Genomic DNA, 21360 nt, shown 5'->3' on the forward strand with positions numbered 1-21360 from the left:
TTTGAAAAGATATGCCAAAGACCCCCATAAGAGAAGATTCTTTACGGCTCTAGCAGTGATTCTCAACCATTTTTATTTCAAGGACCCCCAGTTTGACATGCATTAGGGCTACGGACCCCCATTTAATGGCATGTACTAGGGCTTTCACCAACTAGTCGACTAGTCGACTAGTATAACCACTAGTCGACCTTGTTGGTACTAGTCGAATAATTGAAAAAAAAAACTTTTTTTTTTTTTTTTTTAATGCTATAGTAATGGCCCATCTTACTATTATTATTATCCTCCTGACTTTATTTTTTATCAAAAGGGGGTCAAAAGCATGCCCAATAAAAGCCTATTATTGGGCAATGGGGATCCTTGGAGACGCTGCTGTGGTGCTGTGCTGCTGTGCCAGAAGCGCTTCCCTTAAAACGCCATAAAAATAAGGGCAGGAGGATAATAATAATAGTAATATAGCTGCAAGCAGCGATAATATGGGGCCAGGAGAGAGAAAGAGAAATGATAATTCCTTTAACAGGTCAGTTCATGAAAGTCCTTGCGGTCTTGTTTCCAATGAGGGCCTGTGAGCAATTAGGGGTTAAGAGTCTTGCTCAGGGACAAATTTCATTGACACATTTGCTGACCTGGCCTGGAATCGTACCTGGGTCAACCAGAGCCTCTGGCTCCCTAACCACTCAGCTTTGGCCGACCGAGAGAGAGAGAGAGAGAGAGAGAGAGAGAGAGAGAGAGAGAGAGAGAGAGAGAGAGAGAGAGAGAGAGAGAGAGAGAGAGAGAGAGAGAGAGAGAGAGAGAGAGAGAGAGAGAGAGAGAGAGAGAGAGAGAGAGAGAGAGAGAGAGAGAGAGACGGAATAGATTGAAGATAGAAACGGAATAGATTGAAGAGACAGAGACATGGAAACGGAATAGATTGAAGATAGAAACGGAATAGATTGAAGAGAGAGAGAGAGCCATGGAAACGGAATAGATTGAGTCATGTTTTTTGCAATTCAACTTAAATGAGTCTGCATCAAGTGAGGCTTGAACCGGCAACCTTGCGATCGTGAGGCACTCTTAGGTAGCTGCAACACTACCTATAGTGCTATAGCTTTGTCCAGGCTGATATTGTCTGTTGAGGATCACAAACTCATGCCTTCTGTCATGACCCAAGCCCCTGTTTCACTAACACAAAGATCACTCGTTCACAAACCATTTACCAATGAAGAAATTGTACATCTCCTCAGAAGCAAAACTAGTGCAAGTAGCCGATCTACAAGCTCACAAACCATTAAAAGTTGTCAGATTGTACATCGGCTATTTTCACAATGAAGTATGTTATACATTGAAAAAACATACTCTCATTGCCATCTGAAAAGTTGTGAGATTGTAGATCAGCTATTTTCACAATGAAGTATGTAAAAAACACTCAATTAAGTATTTCATGTTATCTTTAACAATTGCAAATGTATTCATTGATAGTCATGTTGTGTGAAATGCAACTTAGATGAAGTCTGCACCAAGTGAGGCTTGAACCTGTGACCTTGAGGTTGTGAGACATACACTTAAGCGGGACGCTATTGGACCAACAGACAAACCTCTGAAAAAAGAGATCACACTGATCATACAGTTTCTCGCAAATAGCTGAAAAATCCTGGGTTTAAGTGTTTTTCAAACTGCTCAAGATTGCGGACAATCTAAGGGCGGTGCTTACTGGTCAACGTGATAGATGTGTTCCTCATTAGTCAAGGCACATGTGTAAGCAGGTCTAATGGCTGTCGGCCAAACGAGGCATGACTTTTGCCTGTTTAAAGTTTCAATTTTCAAAAAAATTGCTATAGCGCCCCCGTTTGACCAATTGGAGTAAGATTGGTTTCAGTGATATTTGGAATGGCCCTTTACATTTCTGCAAAGTTTCAAAGAATGGTAAGTCTGCATGTATGTGTTAGGGGCAGATGAATAATTGTCATAAAACTGCAATATTCATTGGCTCATTAAAGCTTCATTTTTTCACTTATGGAAGATATTTTGCAAACGTTTTTTGGTATAGGTCCAAAGTTCATGTGTAAAAAGTTTCGTGCAGATTACTCAAAAATCCCAGGAGGAGATAGGTTTTAACTGTTTTTCATATAATTCAAAATGGTGGGAGGTCTAAAGGTCAGAGGTCAAAGGTCAGAGTGTGAAAGTTGTTCAGCATGAGGAGACGCATGTGTGCATCGAAGTTTCATGGCTGTAGGTGAAACAGGGCATGAGTTGTACCTGTTCAAAGTTGTCATTTTCAACTGAGTGCTATAGCGCCACCTTTTGACGAAAGATTGTGAGATTTATTTTTTGATCGTTTTTCATGACCATCTATCATATGGCCGGGTTTCATAAAAAGCGACTGCACGGTTCAGCCAGAACTGGCAAAAACGGCAGAAGAAGAAACGGAATAATGCCAATAACAATATGGGTCCATGCTGGAAGCCTGGCCCCATAAATATAGTAGTAGGATGGTATTAAAACAGTGCCACCCAAAAAAAAAAAAAAACACTGGTTAAAGCGTCATTGATGTGCACGACTGGTCGTTTGTCGTCTCATTTTGTTGTCGTCGGGTAGAAACCTTGAATCTCGATGTAGGGCTACATAGAGCCTATTTTACATTAAGCCTGAACAAGCCGAGGTTCAAACCCGGGGACCTTTTGACTCACACAGATAAGACACTCTTAACTCAGGGGTCTGCAACATTGCTCAGGCCAATAGGCTCTATGCACAGCAGCCATATTATCACTTCCTTCACAGGTGTTACCAATGATACTAATGAAGGCTCTGTTCCATTTAGTGTAGCACAGTGGTTTCCATGACCCCCATAACTCTGAGAGTGTAGGGTCCATTTGGTTCCATTTGTACACTCTCAGAGTTACACACCTGTAAGGGGCCAATTGGAAGCCCATGAGGGTCCCTGGACCCCAACTGTAGACCCACTGGTGTAACAGAATGTTTCCAGTGGGCCAACATGCACAATATCAGCACCCTGACTCTGTTTGACCAGAATGGAACAGAGCCTTCATTAGTATCATTGGTAACACCTGTGAATGTCTTCATAATATGGCTGCTGTGAATAGAGCCTATTCAGAATCAGAATCGGCTTTATTGTCACAGGTTTGTCAGTTGTCACAGGTTAACAGAAGTAAAACAGTGGGTGAAATTCGTTTTCGTGCGTAGTTCCCATCGTGTCGTTATTTCCATAGAAAAACAAGAAAGAATGACATAGATGTCATGATGGACGGCGCAGGCCCCCCCCCCCAAAAAGAAAATAGTTTTGGGGGTCCAAAAGCATGGGATGAAAAAAAAAAAAAAAAAAAAAGGAGGTCCCCCCCCCCCCCCCCCCCTTAGGGGTCCCTGGAGACCCTTGGGGGTCCCTGGGGGTGACCTACAGACACGGCGAAGGAAAACTGTAAAGCCACAGCCATGCATGCAAGATGTTGCACCTCTGCAGCCGCACTGAGCAGAGATGCTCATAGGCCTGCGTCCTGCGTCGCTGACGCACAATATTGTGAAAGGACGCATTCATGACACCGTCGTGGCGTCCATGGGACGCACTAGAGTTGTCACCAACAACAGAGAAAAATATAAAAATAATTTGCGATAAAATTATTAGTGCACGATAAGTATCGGCCCGATAATTATCGGTTCGATATCAGGAATTATGACGTCATCCCGATGGTGCACCTGATTCGGATGCTATCAATGCATAGAATGGGAGATTATCACGTTCTATCAGACCATTGAATGGGCGAAGTAGGCGACCTACCGTCTACCCCGCGATTTATCAGACCATTCAGTGGGCGTAATCAGGAGCTACTGACCTACCGACGGAGATGACTTAAATACTTTAGTTTCGGTTTTGGTTTTGGTTGTTTCGGTTTCGGACCATGACGGAGGCGCGCAGTCTCAGGCGAGGTGGAGCCCCGCGACGGGCCACCGAAGGAGCTAAGGCGACTGAGTTGCCGTCCGGAGCGGTGCGACCCTCGCCTGTGCCTACTCAGCGCCGTTCGAGTTATGTACCGATATGGACAGAATCGTAAATATTGTTGTGGGGACTGCTCCGCCTCCGTCGGTAGGTCAGTAGCTCCTGATTACGCCCAATGAATGGTCTGACAAATCGCGGGGTAGACGGTAGCTCGCCTACTTCGCCCATTCAATGGTCTGATAAAACGTGATAATCTCCCATTCAATGCATTGATAGCATTCGAAGCCGGTGGATAAAACCGATAACATTAATAATAGCTCTGATAATATATAATATTTGTCAACTGTGATCTGCATGGACTCTCGGTTAGACACCGTTGTACTGGAGAAGTATAACTCTCGGTTAGACACCGTTGTACTGGAGAAGTATAACTCTCGGTTAGACACCGTTGTACTGGAGAAGTATAACTCTCGGTTAGACACCGTTGTAGTGTTGTGCTAGTGTTGTGCTAGTTACTGAAAACCAGTGACCAGTTACCATTACTAGTTACTTCATTTAAAAGTAACTCAGTTACTTTACTAGTTACTTACACCAAAAAGTAATGCGTTACTGTGAAAAGTAACTTTGAAGTTACTTTTAAAAAAAAGGACTCCCATTATTGCCCTTATAGCCTTCATTTCAGTACTGTTATTGCATTGGAGAATAATACAATCTGTTGATCAACTTGACATGCATTTGCATCACTGAACTCTGCTAAGCAATGTGGTATACCAGGGGTTGCGATATAGGATTGTAACCTGCTGGTCCCAATGTCCGGAATGAATCAAATTTATCAGACATCTGATAAAAAATACCGGTCATAATTATGTTGAAGCATTAATTACAATTAAGCAGGTGCGTAAATACAGCCTAACACTTAGGCCTACAGCATTATATTTTGGATTGAGCTATTTGAACATGAACCATGATGAACGAGTAATATACACATTTTATATACAGTAGCAGGGTCATCTTGCACAAATACATTAATTACCTACACTACCATTTGTGCCTGGCAATCTCCTTCTCACCCATTGACTTGCATGTTAAATGATGGCGTTTCCCCTTAAAAATAATCGATCATTTCAGGAGCAAGAGCTTAAAAATCTCTTCTAAATCTAGTCAACAAGGCCTGCAGTAGGCTATGCACTGGACAAATATGCATGACATTATTTCAATACACTAAAAAGTAAAAACATGGGAAATGTTAGAGGGAGTAATAGCCATGGATACACGACGGTCGACTGTCACGACCGTCATGGATGAACTTCAACCTAGTGTTTGCACTTTCTCCATTTATGGCCCGTACATCTACATAAACGTTCATATTTCAAAGATAAAGTGCTTATCCCATGGCTACGGAGGTTACATGTATATATGGGCTCTCAAAGTACCTGTATCATCCGTATTGTTCAATAAAAAGCATTTTAATCTGATCGGTGGCCATTTTCTTCATATGCTTTTAACAGAGTGACCCTATCGGTTGGTAGATGTATTGCACTCGAGTTATCGTGGTATTCCTTCTCTCTCTCTCTCTCTCTCTCTCACTCACTCACTCACTCACTCACACACACACACAACTTCGTCTTTCCGTAGCGTAGCGGTACATGAGACTCGGGCGGAATGCAGTGATTCCGTGCCGCCACGTTAATATTGGAGCGTCGGGTTTATATCCTTAACCCAGCCAGGTTGTGTAGCCTACATAACTCTCTATGACATAACTCCATAACATAGGACAAGCTACTGTAAGTTTGTAGACCTCACTGTCCATGAAAAGAATGTCGGGCTCCCGAAAATTATCTCGCAGAATCACTGCTGCGCTGAAAATAGCAGATCTACAAGCTCACAATGCGTCGCGATGGGACCTGTTGTGAGCTTGTAGATCTGCTATTTTCAAATAGCCAACGCAGCCATGCAGATCTGCAAGCTTAACCGAATGACTGTTAAAGCAGTTTGTTTAAATTACTTTATAAAATGTTATATTTTCACAGGGATTATTTATTAGTGTAGATATACATTTTGGAGTGGATATATGTGTCCAGATGCCTGTCAGACCGTCTGCTCCGCAGGTCTAGAATGGAATAAACGGGCGCAGCCAACGTCAAGAACTGGTCTCGACCAGACGTGAGATCTCAGCGTAAAGTAGGATGAAGCCCACGTCAGGATATATTGATATAAATGCCGAAAGGTGCGTTGATATCGCCGTACGTTCATTATTCGGGCTGCACCGCGTTGATAAATGAGGGCCACTGTGCCTTCCTTCCGCCAGACAGCTTTTTGTGTATTTACTATGAATATGGCCCCTATACTTAAGGCTGACAAATAACGTAATACACATCCATTCTCTCTCTACGTCCTGCGTGTCTGGAGGATGTTGGATCTTTTGAGCAATTGAGCCAATGTGTTTTCTCAGAATCCCATTTCACACTCGAGTGTGAAATGTGTCTGTCTGTGTTCCTCATTCACAGAACCGGTTTTCTACGTCATGACATAAGCGCACAATATAAACACCACACACATGTCCTGGCCTCGTTCTCTTCATTTTTGATTCTTGAGACAGCAGAGAGGCAGCAATGGCACCAGCGTAAAAAAAAAAGTTTGTCGACAGCAAACTCATCGACGCGAGGACGCCTAAACGAACGGTAGCCACCGCGACCGCCTAAACCACTTTCAGGACAAGCTGCTTCAGGCTGCAGCATCAGTCCTGCTTGGTAAAATAAAGGCTGAACTCAGTGGACATTGGACAATATTTTGCAATAGGCCTACTCGCGTATAAAGATTTCCCGCTTTCCAAACGGGAACTAGTTGCAGTTTGTATTCGATTCATGGAGGATGGAGGACTCATCAAAGAGCGGGCAGTGGAATTTATTGACACCGCGGATTTAACTGCACGGTGCATCACAAAGCGCTCCTAAAAGAAACCAATCATCTACCAACTATTGTAGGCTACCCGTGTCTAAGCTAAAACATAAACATGTAGGTCGCCTACATAGGCTACTTTGGTAAATAAATCTGGTTATTTGAAGAGGAGGTTATTCAACTCTCCAGCTGTCTATCTGCGACTCTCTCCCCCCCTTGCGCTTCAACTACATGCAAAAAGGCCGTTCGCAGCTCGCGATGCTTAAATGAAGAAATGTGCACGGAAAATCATCTAAAACTATGCTAAATAAACCCCAAAAAAATATCAAAAAAAAAATCGGGGCTTTATTGTGGCTTAAATAGATTCAAGTCGACACTTATTAATGTTTTGGTGCATTCTATAATTTAATACAAAATTCTGATGCCTCCATAGTCTATAGTCTATTATGTCTACCTCTGCAGTGCCTGAGTGCCTGTGACAACAGGCGGCCGTTCAAAAATTTTCGGAGCAAAGAGCGGGCGTCTCCCTGCATGAATCCAAGTTGCAGCAACCAATCGGTGTTCGGAGCAAAGAGGGGGCGTCTCCCTGCATGAATCCAAGTTGCAGCAACCAATCGGTGGCAACCAGACCCTTTTTTAGCAAACCGGCCCCCTTTTTCCCACAAACAGAGAGTTGCTTACCAAACCCCGCCCCCTTTTCACCTAAGCCCCGCCCCTCTTTATAAGGCCTCAGAGGTTAACTCCCCGAATTCCTCAGATGCCTCAAAAGTGTTCATAGAGGACGGCTCGCTTGCGCCAAGCCGTCCTAAAAAGAAAGGGAGTCTGCCAATTAAGGACCCCTTAGCTAGTTGCGATGGATTTGCAACCTTTTCAGGCCGCGACCCCCCACAATAATCATATTTGTACTGGGGACCCCCAAAAATAGTAATATTTGAACTGGGGACCCCCAAAAATAATCATATTTGAACTGGGGACCCCCCACAATAATCATATTTGAACTGGGACCCCCAAAAATAATCATATTTGAACTGGGGACCCCCCACAATAATCATATTTGAACTGGGGACCCCCCACAATAATCATATTTGAACTGGGGAGCCCCAAAAATAATCATATTTGAACTGGGGAGCCCCAAAAATAATCATATTTGAACTGGGACCCCCAAAAATAATCATATTTGAACTGAGGACCCCCCACAATAATCATAATTTGAACTGGGGACCCCCCACAATAATCATATTTGAACTGGGGAGCCCCAAAAATAATCATATTTGAGTTGAGGCATTACATTTATTTTTGACTCGGTTCCACATATAAATATATTGTGAGCTATTTTCACAATGTTTGCCTCTGTCTTACATTATTTGACAATTTGGCCAATGTTTGACCAGTTTTTATAGCATAATTTAGTGATTACTTTTAATGCAGGAATGATCTTTTTTCATTTCAAATCTTTTCTGTTCTATCTTTTTTTCCTCCTTTCTTTTTAGGTATCAAAACGTCCTTACATTGTCACGTTAATATCATCTGGGGACCCTCCTGGGCGTCCAGACCCACAGGTTGAGAGAAATGAAGTAGGGACCCCCTTCTATTGTAATGATAGGTAGTAGTGGGGGCCTAGTTGTTGTAAATCAGGTCAGTATAGTTCCATTCAGAAATATTGGAAAGACTTTACCATCGTGTGTGTGTGTGTGTGTGTGTGTGTGTGTGTGTGTGTGTGTGTGTGTGTGTGTGTGTGTGTGTGTGTGTGTGTGTGTGTGTGTGTGTGTGTGTGTGTGTGTGTGTGTGTGTGTGTGTGTGTGTGTGTGTGTGTATGTGTGTGTGTGTGTGTGGGGGGGGTGGGGGGGTGGGCGGGGTGTTCATTCATGCATGTGTCTGTGTGGACCCCTGAGACAAACCCCCTTCACTGACAGTCTTTCAATGAAGACACCGCCGCAATTGATGGCACCAATAAGCTTCCGATGGGACGCGTCACGACCTTGTCGATCGGCAGTGGTGTAAAGTAACTAAGTATGTACTCAGGTACTTATACTTAAAGGGATTTTTTTTTTTTTGTCATTTTATCGTCTACTCAGGCTTTTGGGAGCACCCAGAACAGTTTTTAAGTTGCTTGATTCAGTATTTAGATATTTGATATTAATTTTATCAGACACGCCCCCTTCCTATACAAACCCATTGTAACTTCAAACTCCATGTTAACCATGTTAGATTCATCAGAAACACCCGTCCTTGGTTCTGGTGACTGATATTGTCTTTCTAATAAGTGAGGAGACCGTGTTTTTTCATTTATTTTTTTTATATTTCTTTGGGAAATCTTAATCAAGCAACTTAAAAACGGTCTGGGGGGCTTGCGAAAGCCTGAGTAGACGATAAGATGACCGAAAATTATTTTGAAAGTGAAATATCCCTTTAAGTCTATACTTTTACTTCTACTCCTCCGAGGCAAATATTGTACTTTTACTCCACTACAATTATTTGAAAACTTTAGTTACTTTGCAGATATGAATTTTTACATTATAAACCACACATTAACCACTTGAGCCCTATATTATACCTCGGCTATTTGAAAATAGCCGATCTACAAGCTCACAACGCGTCGCATCACGGCGCGTTGTGAGCTTGTAGATCTGCTATTTTCAAACATGTTTGTACTTTTACTTTTGGTACTTAAAGTACATTTTGATACCAATACTTTTGTACTTTCACTCAAGGCAATTTTGAATTCCGGACTTTTTACTTGCAACAGAGTACTTCTGCATTGCAGTATTGATACTTTTACTTAAGTAAAACATTCGAGTACTTTTTCCCACCACTGTCGATCGGCTATTTTTGGCACGCGACTCGCCCAATGCGGCGAGGTATATAAATCACTTTTAGAAGGGGTATATAGGAGGATGGCCCTCTATGTGATTGATCAGCGCAGACAGCTATAGGATAGATGCTCCCATGCATATCCCTGTGTGTGTGAACCGAGCAAACGTGGGTTATTTAAAGCCTGACTTATCAGCCCCCTACACTGCCAAAATCCATAGCTTTATTGTCAGGCAAAGCGCCCGTGACCACATCCATACACATCTATCACTGCGACGTCAGGTACCTGTCAGGTAGAAACCTTAATGTAGGTATGTCCCCGAAAAATGTTTTAAATAGTGAAAATAGCCGGTCTACAGTGTGAGCATGTAGATCGGCTATTTTCAAATAGCCAACGTATAGGTTTAAAGTGCTCATGTGGCCTAGTATAGTCGCTTCGTTTGGGCTTGTTTTCACAGACCTCGTTGCTTATTTCTCTTGCTAAATCTGGCAACGGTGGCAGGGTTCCAAATGGCCCCTTACGGGTGTGTAACCCAGATTTTTGGTTACATTTGTACACTCTCAGAGTTACACACCCGTAAGGGGCCATTTGGAACCCCCATCAAGGAACCATGAGGGTCCCTGGACCACACTTTGAGACCCACTGGTGTAGCAGAGTGTTTCCAGTGAGCCAACATGCACAATATCAGCACCCTGACTCTGTTTGACCAGAATGGAACAGAGCCTTCATTAGTATCATTGGTAACACCTGTGAGGGAAGTATGGAATGTGGATAGAGCCTATACTGTATATTGCCCAAAGTTCACCCCAGGATAGGGACATGTATACTCAGGTGAAAACTCAGTGCATAAAACTCAAGAGTATTTCTCCCACCAGTGACAGCTGTGTTCCAGGTTCCACAGATAAGGGAACATGCCCCTGGGCTGAGGGATGAACAGTGTTGCCAGATTCAGGTCTATGAAAACAAGCCCAGAAAGAAGTACTATATAGGCCACTTGGAGCACTTTAAACCTACATGCATCGGCTATTTGAAAATAGCTTATCATGTCGCGATGCAACGCATTGTGAGCTTGTAGATCTTCTATTTTCAAACAAATTATTGTATAGCCTCCTATAGACTTTTAATATTGTAGGTTGACTATGCTTAGATACCTATTTTAGATGTTTTTTTATTATTATAATGTGTGTTTATTGATGTCTCTATGAGAGTTGCTGACTGTAACACCTTAATTTCCCCTCGGAGATGAATAAATACCTACCTACCTACCTACCTAGCAATATTTACAATGACATTACATAAAAACAAACCCAGAGTCGCTTAGAATAAGCAGACATGGCAACACTGGCGCTGAACATGTGGGTCATGTGTGGCCATGTACAGCCACCCTTTACAACACACACCACAGCACTCCGCTATTGTGTGTGTGAGTCAATGACTCTCTAACATGTGGAAACACCCTGTAGGCTTTGAAACGTTGCCTTTTGGTTCAGCGCCGCAACTCAGCAGACTCTGTTCTTCATGGCATACATATAGATAGATATACTGTAGAACATAGAGGTCTTCAAACAAATGATTTGTCATCTGAAATGTTTTTTTAGTTTTAGTCAATTCAATAAAATTTAGTCGACTAAAACTGTGGTTCTCAAACGTTTCCACAATGATATGCATTTGGCTGCGGACCGATATGAGCTTGTATATCACAGGTGTTACCAATGATACTAATGAAGGCTCTGTTCCATTTAGTGTAGCACAGTGGTTTCCACGACCCCCATAACTCTGAGAGTGTACAAATGGAACCAAATGGACCCTTACAGGTCCATTTGGTTCCATTTGTACACTCTCAGAGTTACACACCCGTAAGGGACCATTTGGAAGCCCATGAGGGTCCCTGGACCCCAACTGTAGACCCACTGGTGTAACAGAGTGTTTCCAGTGGGCCAACATGCACAATATCAGCACCCTGACTCTGTTTGACCAGAATGGAACAGAGCCTTCATTAGTATCATTGGTAGTAACACCTGTGAATTTGTTCATAATATGGCTGCTGTGATAGAGACTATTGTGAGGCTGTTAGGATTCTTCCTCTGTCTCTGTCTGTCTCTCTGTCTCTATGTCTCTCTCCTCTGTCTAAACAGGCGGCGATGAGGCTCTAAATCACTGGGCTCATGGATATATATATATCAGCAGGCTGTGTCTCTTTACGAGCTTCCTATTGATTATTGCATTGATCTGCTTTGCTTTAAATCTCACTCACATCGATCAGAGAACCTGTGTGTGTGTGTGTGTGTGTGTGTGTGTGTGTGTGTGTGTGTGTGTGTGTGTGTGTGTGTGTGTGTGTGTGTGTGTGTGTGTGTGTGTGTTACTATACTTGTGAGGGCCAAATATAGCCACAAGTATAGTAGAATAATATGAGAAATAGAGATAAGTTTATAATTAGAAAAAGGTTGGGGTTAGGTTTAGGATTATAGACATTTAGAAGTTTGGTTTAGGGATTAGAGATGAGACAGTTATGCCTGATTCACACTTAGTTGCACGCTGGTGTCGAGCACCGGAAAATAGCTATTTTTCTATTGCTATTTTCGCAATTATTTTTTATAGAAAAAAGGCATTGATAAAGTCATTGCCTTAAAACGCTGATGTCCTCACAAGTGTAGTAATACGTACTGTACACGTGTGTGTGCGTGTGCATGTGCATGTGCGTGTGCATGTGCATCAAGGTTCGTGATAAGGTAATCAGCTTAGAGAAACAACAACTCTCTCAGACAACAGCATTTATTTCATTATAAAACCACGTTTCATACATCAGGGAACCCATTAGGAAAATAGCTCATCTCAGGGCAGCTTCATATAGATACAGAGTACACCTTAAACATGTGAAATAAACAATGGCTTTTACTTTCAGTCTTTTTTTTTTACCTATATGAAAATAAATCGACGTCTCAACAAATGAAAGGAATATGACAAAGTAATGTTCATTTCAAAAGTGCTTTAGTTCCAGGTCATTTACAATAAAACGAGAACAGACATACTGTATATACAAATAAAAAAAAAAACATATCTCGGGCAGGAGGAACAGTAATGATGGAAAAACACATCGGCCTACAAAGCCAAAGTAATTACGCAAATAATATAATGGATAAAAAAGTGTTTCAATTGGTTTCAATAGGCTCTATGCACAGCAGCCAGATTGGGAATGAATTGGGCCCCTTCCTTACTTCCTTCACAGGTGTTACCAATGATACTAATTAAGGCTCTGTTACATTTAGTGTGGCATAGTGGTTGTCTTATTTTCAAGGACCCCCATAACTCTGAGAGTGTACAAATGGTTCCAATTTGGTTCCTATTTGGAACCAAATTTGGTTCCATTTGGTTCCATTTGGTTCCTATTAGTCAGCCAAATGGGTTATGGGTTATTCACAAAGGCTACTTTGACATTTGGAATACACAAATAAGTGTGTCCAAAAACGTATTTACTGCACTTTGGCTTTGCAGGGAAGTAGGCTATAATGTAATAAGATGTTATATTATGCTCCTAAAGGCACTGTTGAATACATTTAGCTGGTGCACAGGTACAGTATAGGGGTGTAGGACACCATTACACGTACACACACACACACACACACACACACACACACACACACACACACACACACACACACACACACACACACACACACACACACACACACACACACACACACACACACACACACACACACCCTATAGAAAACATTATCATAGATTGTTCACATGAAATACCCTCAGAATGGCTTTGCTTGATTAAAAACTCACGGCACCTGAGAATTAGCATTTCAGAAACACATTGCTTTCCAGAGCAGCTGCCATGGACATCAAAGGGCATTGCAGCTAATACGAAATCTTATACCGTTTTTTGGGGTTCAGCAGATAAAAGCAGAAACCTGGATGCATACTGTACTGTGTAAACAGCTGTACAGTACAATACGCAAGCAGTTATGCCACAAACCCATTTTATACTTTGGTTGCACGCGCAGGTGTCGCGCAATGAAATGTTTTTAGGGTGTGACATACAATTTTTTAGGGTGTGACATGCACACAAAGTAAATATAACTTAGGCTTGACATATTAAAACCTACATCGTTGCTGTCGCACAGAAACCTCTTCTCTCCAGATTTGAACGTTTTGAGTTTTTTTCGTAAATTGACGCCATACTTGATCATACTACAGCGTCACACAAAAGCATCAAAAGTAGCGGATCCACAAGCTCAAAACGCGGCACGAAGCGACGCGTTTTGAGCTTGTCCATCTGTTATTTTTTTTGCTATTTCTTTTATTTGAATCCTGAAAAAGCCACAGTTTTGGACATAATGAGGTTTCCACACGACAGAGACGATATACTTAGTTGACCGGAGTCCCACAGGGATCTATACTGGGCAAGCTCCTGTTTTTGCCCTACTACACTAAGGCAGTGAGTGCGTTCACTGGCGCTCACCAAAACAAAATGCTTCCAAACGCCAAGAGTTGAAAATACTTCAAATCACGCACAGTGCAGAATAAATGCTCAGTGCCTTGTCGCGCTGCTGAGATTTTCAGCAAAGCGTAAATACGTGCCGTTAAGATTGTAAACAATGCAAAACACATCAGAAAAAGAAACAGGTTTCGTTCACAGACAGCCTAAATATATTTTCTGAAAATAGCTGATCTCTCGCAGTATAAGCTCACGCAGCGCGGCGCATCGTGCGCTTGTAGATCGGCTGTTTTCCACCAAATGATCGTTCCGACAATATGGGACGCTGTAGGGTTCATGCGGTTAGAGGTTTTAAAAAGGTCTCCCTGGATCTATAATGATGATGATGATGATAGTTAGTTATGTGTATAAACTCCTGCCATGTGCATCCCTGAAGTCATTTAAGGGTCCGTGTGATTGAATCAGGATATCCCTGCATCTCTGCTGCTGGGTCAGAATCCGGTCCTGGGATTCGTCTCAACGTTACACACTTACGAATACGATGCCAACAAACACAGATGCTCTGCATCTCTGTGTCTCACACTCATATTGGTCGCTATAGCACAGTCTGTGTGCACGCAGATACAAGAATGTTGCATAATATGCACAGGAACAATTCTCAGCTTTAACGTAACTCCATGTGTCCACTCTTCGGAGTTAAATTAACACTGAGAACTTTACCGCGTATACAATCAGTTCACCTTCTCATGATTTTAAAACATTTAAACACGCGTCAAATCGGGCCTGACATGTTCGCTCTCAACCAGGGCAGGAATTTGAAGGCTGTGGCCCTTCTGTTTGGACTTATCTTAAAGAAATGTTATGCCCTACGCGGCCACAGGGCCGTAAGTTTTATTTTATTTTTTATAAACGGCCGGCCTGGTTCGGCCAGGAATGGAGCGGCCGTTCGAGTAATTGTCCCAAATGTCCCAGTGGCCAACACGTCCCTGAGCGTAAATGAGGCTGGCAGGGCACTGCGTCAGGCACCCGGAACGAGTGGCAAGCAAACAAACACTGAGGGAGCCAACCCAGGGCAAAGCCAGGAAAGACAAGAAGCCGGACCAACCACGTAAACGTGCTGCAGCGCGACAGCTTAGCTAGCAACACTGTAGAGCTCAAGACCCTGATGCTAGATAGGAGAGTGTGGAGGGTTAGCGATTCAGGAGTTGTTGGCTAGACCGCACTCTTGCATTGCATCGCACAGCGTAAATGGACCCTTACAGGTCTGTAACTCTGTAACTGAGAATGACACACTCCTTGAGTTACAGTCTTGAGGATGTTACAAATGGACCCTTTTGGTTGTCATTTCGTACACATGCCAGAGTTATGGGAGTCCTTGAAACGTAAAAGTCAGAGGACCACGCCGCGCTACACGATAGCATAGTCAAACTGTCCCCTGTCAAGGCCCTGCTCCTTGTGGTCGGTCCAGGACGAGGCGGGCATGCTGCTGTAGGGGTCAAGCAGGATGCGGATGCAGCGCACCAACAGGAAGAGCAGAAGCAACAGCAGCAGCGCCACAAAGCACAGCGCCGTCCCTTGCTCGGCGTGCAGCGACATGGCGTGCAGCACCGCGGGGCTCCTGGGGACCCCCGGAGCAGGAGGAGGGGCGGGGGACGAGAAGTCATAGTCCACCACCCAGTAGTTTGTGTCGCTCATTCCTATAGACGCGAAGACGAACGTGGGAAATGAAAGCGGTCGTCTTTTTTCGAAGGCTTTCTGTGAGTCTTGACTGGAGTTCTGGGAGATGTTCAGTGGTGGAAAAAAGTACTTAAATGTTTTACTTAAGTAAAAGTATCAATACTGCAATGTGGAAGTAGGCCTACTCTGTTGCAAGTAAAAGTCCGAAAAGTACTGAAAGTAAAAGTAGTAAAATGTTAGAAATTGTATTACTTGAAAATGTTATATTTGAAAATGTTATATTTGAAATGTAAATCTTAGCTTGCTGCTTAGCAGGAATGGAGATTCAAACATATAATCTAAAGAGATGAGCGTTTCTGTTATCGGCTGTTCAGGAGGCGTATAGTTACAGACTTTATGTAGCACTAACAGAGATTGTGGAACAGTTGTCTTGAGAGACTACCTCTGTCTTAACCTTGTTTCAAGCCTCTTCTCTCCTCGCGAGGAGGAAACCCTGTAGAAATCTACAGCTGAATAGGTCTATCGGGTGGGAACTTCCGTTGTGTGTAATTCCCCTGAAAGCCTTTTGTTTTCGACCAATCAGGACACAGTCTTCATACAAATCTACCCAGCATCAACGTAGCTTCCTTTGGACACTATAGGTACTCCCTGTACTTCAGTAGCAAGTTCTTGTCTCTGTTCTCAGTGACAACAGCAGATGTTCTTGTCCGGCGTATCTGTTCTCAGTGACAACAGCAGTCGTTGACACGTCGGTATCTTTGTGTCATTGAGTCGTTTGGGCCTCGGTTGGAATTAGAAAGCGAGGGGTTGGGCAAGGAAATAAATCTTAACTGATTGGTTGAAGATTTTCCCGTGGATCGATAGAATAAGGCACTAGTAGACGGTCCTTCTTAGAAAGGGTTTTATGTATATAGTTTTTTTCCAAGCAAGCACTGTATGACGGAGGAGTTGAGATTGTTGATTGATTGTCAGATTGTCCTGAGTCAGCAGGTCGTGCACGGTGTGGATTGGGTCTCCATCTTGACTCTTCGGAGAAACTCTTCTTCAATCCGTCGAGGGTTCACTCCTCAAACCGTCTTGTCCTAGTAGGAGAGACAAAGAGCATAAATTGCTTCATGAGTGAATTAGTGGCACACTTAAATTCTGAGCGTTAATTTGACTCTGAAGAGTGTAAAACTGGAACGATGCTCTATTACCGACAGTGGTGGAAAAAGTACTCAAATGTTTTACTCAAGTAAAAGTATCAATACTGCAATGTAGAAGTACTCTGTTACAGTACAAGTAAAAGTCTGGAATTCAAAATTGACACGTCGCGGTGTGACGCGTTGTGAGCTTGTAGATCGGCTATTTTCAAATAGCCTATGTATAAAATAGGGCTAAAGTGGCATGTTTTATAATGTTATAATGTATATCTACAAAGTAACTAGCAACTAAAGTTTTCCAATAATTGCAGTGGAGTAAAAGTACAATATTTGCCTCTGAGATGTAGTGGAGTAGAAGTAAAAGTATAGGCAATTGGAAATACTCCAGTAAAGTAAAAAAAATACCTCAAAATTGTACTTAAGTACAATACTTGAGTAAATGTACTTAGTTACTTTACACCACTGATTACTGGACCACCACAAGGAAGGCCTGGATACATCTGGTTCCATCTGTACACTCTAAACTCTAACCCCAACCCTAATCCTCAGTGAAGCATATAGGAAAACATTCGGCAAAAACAGGTGAACATTCTGTGAAAACAGGCAAAACATTGGCCAAAGTAGGAAAGGGAATTCAGCGAAAATAGATGTTCTAGCAGTACAAGCTTGTAATAATAATAATAGACGTTATTTGTATAGCACCTTTCATGCCATGAAATGCAGCTCAAAGTGCTTTACAGAGCAAGAATAAAGCACACGTGCTCAACAGAAGAAGTCAAAATAATTTAACAAGAAAGCAAAAAAAAAAGAAAAGCAAAAGCATAAAACAACATTAAAATAATAGCAAAAAAAGCTGTGAATCAGGCAAAAACAGTGAGGACATGAATAACCACACAATCAGTAAAAAGTAAGAGTGAAAAGGTCTTGAGCTGTGCTATCCACAGAGGCTTACAGAAGAGCCAATCTAGGAGTTGTTGATTGGCTATGTTTGCTATTTGATATCGTCACCTTGGTAAACTAATGGCCTAAGTCATTTTTTGAGGAAAATTATATTTTTGCCTAAGTTCCTCATGACACTGGACACCTCTGGTAAAATCGCCCATCTCCTAATTGAAAAGGATCATGCTGTTCACTCCCCTTTTAGTATAATGGCCTAACTCCCTAGTGTGACTTAGGCCAATATAGGCCTTTTTTTGGCCTAAGTCACATGGTTTTGTGACTTAGGCAAAATTATTTACTGATTTAGGCCATTTTGTATTTTTTTTGGGGCCTAAGTCAGATTTAATCCTATTTAAATATCTTATGTTATATAACTGACAGACTTATTTCTATTTAAATAGTCATAATTTGTTATAAACATGTTGGGTGAAATGATTAAGAAATATCATATAGTTTTGTTTTGGATCAGTTTTTTATTTTTCCTGAAAAACTTTAAAAAAATAAGGCCATAAGTTTAGCAAGGCGACGATATGCAACAAACTATATGCTAGGCGTTAGGGTGGCCGTAGCTGAATGGTTAGAGCGCCCGCTTGCGAAGGAGAAGGTCCCAGGTTTAATTCCCTGAAAGCCAATGGCAATGTGTCGAGGTGTCCCCATGAGCGAGACACTTAACCCCTCACTTGACAAGCACTCATGGGTGAAGCTGAAAACTGGATTTAGGAAGTACTTATGAATACTTCCACCAATGAACGTAAGGTCTGTGCCTTTACAAGGAAGCACGTGTATGGACAACCAGTCTCCTGTTGTACAGTACAGCAGCATTAAATAAACAACATCAATAAATAAATCACATGCTGATGTTCCAAATCCTTTGAGATGGGATAGACTCTCTCTCTCTCTCTCTCTCTCTCTCTCTCTCTCTCTCTCTCTCTCTCTCTCTCTCTCTCTTTCTTTCTCTCCCCAGTGCTTCTTTAATGGGCTTCGGAGCATTGTTGCCATGTCCGCAAATTATAAGCCACTATGGGCTTGTTTTCCCATGTAAAGTTGCTTGTAATTTGTATTGGTAGTTGTGGGTTGCATTTATTTTTAGTTTCCGAAGTGTAGTTGCTTATTAGGGGCTTGCTTCCTAATCTCTCAAACATTTTCATGCCAAGGGCCCCCAAATGAATATGTGTATTTGTCCGTGGACCCCCCTGTATGAAAATATTTTGTGCCAGGGACCCCCACAATATTTGTGTTGTTACAATATTTCAAAAACATTCCACATTTTTCCCTTTTCTTTGCAAGATATTTATTGGAAAAAAAAGCTCACAACTCGTGATTTTTGTTGAATCTGTATACGTTTAATTTCATATAGCCAATGTAGAGTATATAGGTTAAACCGATGTGAGCTTGTACATCTGCTATTTTTTGAACATTTTGGAAAAATCGGTGAGAGGTGTGAGAAGGCATTCGTAGAACTGGCCTTTTTTGGGGCTTGTTTTCATAGACCTGGTTGCTTGCTTGTCTCTCGCACAAAATCTGGCAACGCTGCTTTGGAAAAGCAGAGAGAGAAGAAGCACTCTCTCTCTCCTCAAGTCAGCGCTTTGAGCTCCGGCCCGGACCACTTCTCTCTCTCTCTGTGTGTGTGTGTGTGTGTGTGTGTGTGTGTGTGTGTGTGTGTGTGTGTGTGTGTGTGTGTGTGTGTGTGTGTGTGTGTGTGTGTGTGTGTGTGTGTGTGTGTGTGTGTGTGTGTGTGTGTGTGTGTGTGTGTGTGTGTGTGTGTGTGTGTGTGTCTGTGTGTTAATAGCTGCTCTACGAGGCCAGAGGACCCGGCACAGGTTTAATGGGCCCCCCCAGGCATCAATTATCAAATGGCCCCTATGTGTGCTTATATTGGGTCAAATGAAAGCCTGGGTTAAATGCACACAGCAGGCTGAGAGATGTGGTGCATGCCATGAGCAACTGTTACTGACTAACAAACTAATAAACCCAGCGACCTGTATAATGTACCGTAAAACTCTGACTGTACTGTGATCATGTACTTCATAAGCAGTGGTGGGAGAAGTACTCGAATGTTTTACTGAAGTAAAAGTATCAATACTGCAATGTACTGTAGAAGTGCTCCGTTACAAGTCAGTTCGTAAAAGTCAGAAATTCAACATTTACTTGAGTACTAGTGTACAATTTTTGGTATCAAAATGTACTTAAGCACCAAGAGTAAAAGTACTAAAATGTTTAGTAGGTATATAATAGGGTTAAAGTGGTTAATGCATGTTTTATAATGTTCCTTCCTGGGGTTCTGACCAAAAGGCAATACGTGCCTTCTTGGGAGTGAGACTGTGTTGGAGATTTACACCCTGGTGTTAGGTACAGTAGGACTCCTACAGTACTGTTTGAAGCTCATAAATCATAAATAGTCAATTACAATTTAAAATTATGGGGGTCGATGGCTCAAAAAAATCTTCATCATTTCAATTTGGGGATCCTTGACATGAAGATGTTTGAGAAGCACCCGGTGTTTATATCCATCGATCGTTACGGAGGAGGCTACAGTACATCTCAGAGGCAAATATTGTACTTTTACTCCACTACAATTATTTGAAAACTTTAGTTACTAGTTACTTTGCAGACATAAATTATTACATTATGAAACATACATTAACCACTTTAGCCCTATTTCATACCTAGGCTATTTGAAAATAGCCGATCTACAAGCTCACAACGCGTCGCAACGCGACACGTTTTGAGCTTGTAGATCTGCTATTTTCAAACATTTTAGTACTTTTACTTTTGTTACTTTAGGTACATTTTGATACCAATACTTTTGCACTTTTACTCAAGCACATTTGTAATTCCGGACTTTTACTTGTAACAGAGTACTTCTGCATTGCAGTATTTATACTTTTACTTAAATAAAACATTTGAGTACTTTTCCCACCACTGCCGGTTCCTAAGCAGTACGTCAATGTGACTGTGACCAGCCTCTTCAATCAAACACGAGCTCTTCTCTGCAACACAGTCTCTACACGTCTATACAACCTGTCCTTTATCAAGATTACGAAACACTGAAAACGCCAAATGCATTACATTACATTACAGTCATTTAGCAGACGCTTTTATCCAAAGCGACTTACAATAAGTGCATTCAACATAGGTAGGGAACGAAACTACTAATCACCAGAGGTCTTAAGTGCATTTCCTGTAAAAACAAGCAACCAAGAGTATACCTAGCGCTAAGGTAAAAGTGCAATATATCAGCTATCTACTTTCATAAACACATGAGATAAAATAGCCAAATCAAATGAGCACGAGCTAATAGATCCAATACGACAATACAACAATAGTTCCTACAACTAGTTAACAACAAGTAGGCCAGGCAAAGAGGAAGGGTAGTGTTTCCTGAAGAGGTGGGTTTTCAGCCTGCGGCGAAAGATGGGCAGTGACTCTGCTGTCCTGACATCAGTGGGAAGTTCATTCCACCACTGTGGGGCCAGAACAGAAAAAAGTTGTGACCGTGTCGATCGACCAGAAGGACCGT

The 21360-nt window shown here is 42.2% G+C and overlaps 1 protein-coding gene across 1 annotated transcript; it reads right to left on the reverse strand.

Annotated features, from left to right (window-relative positions):
* Nucleotides 1-15489: 15489 nt before the first annotated feature.
* Nucleotides 15490-15777, reverse strand: LOC311045523 (cortexin-1-like; the record flags this gene model as incomplete). The annotated part of the gene is made up of 1 exon (XM_084057419.1): nucleotides 15490-15777. The coding sequence occupies one exon, from the start codon at nucleotides 15775-15777 to the stop codon at nucleotides 15490-15492; it is 288 nt and encodes a 95-aa protein (XP_083913545.1).
* Nucleotides 15778-21360: the final 5583 nt, after the last annotated feature.

Source organism: Gymnoscopelus microlampas (assembly GCF_963454915.1).
Source record: "Gymnoscopelus microlampas genome assembly, chromosome: 5".
In the NCBI taxonomy this organism is placed as follows: domain Eukaryota; kingdom Metazoa; phylum Chordata; class Actinopteri; order Myctophiformes; family Myctophidae; genus Gymnoscopelus; species Gymnoscopelus microlampas.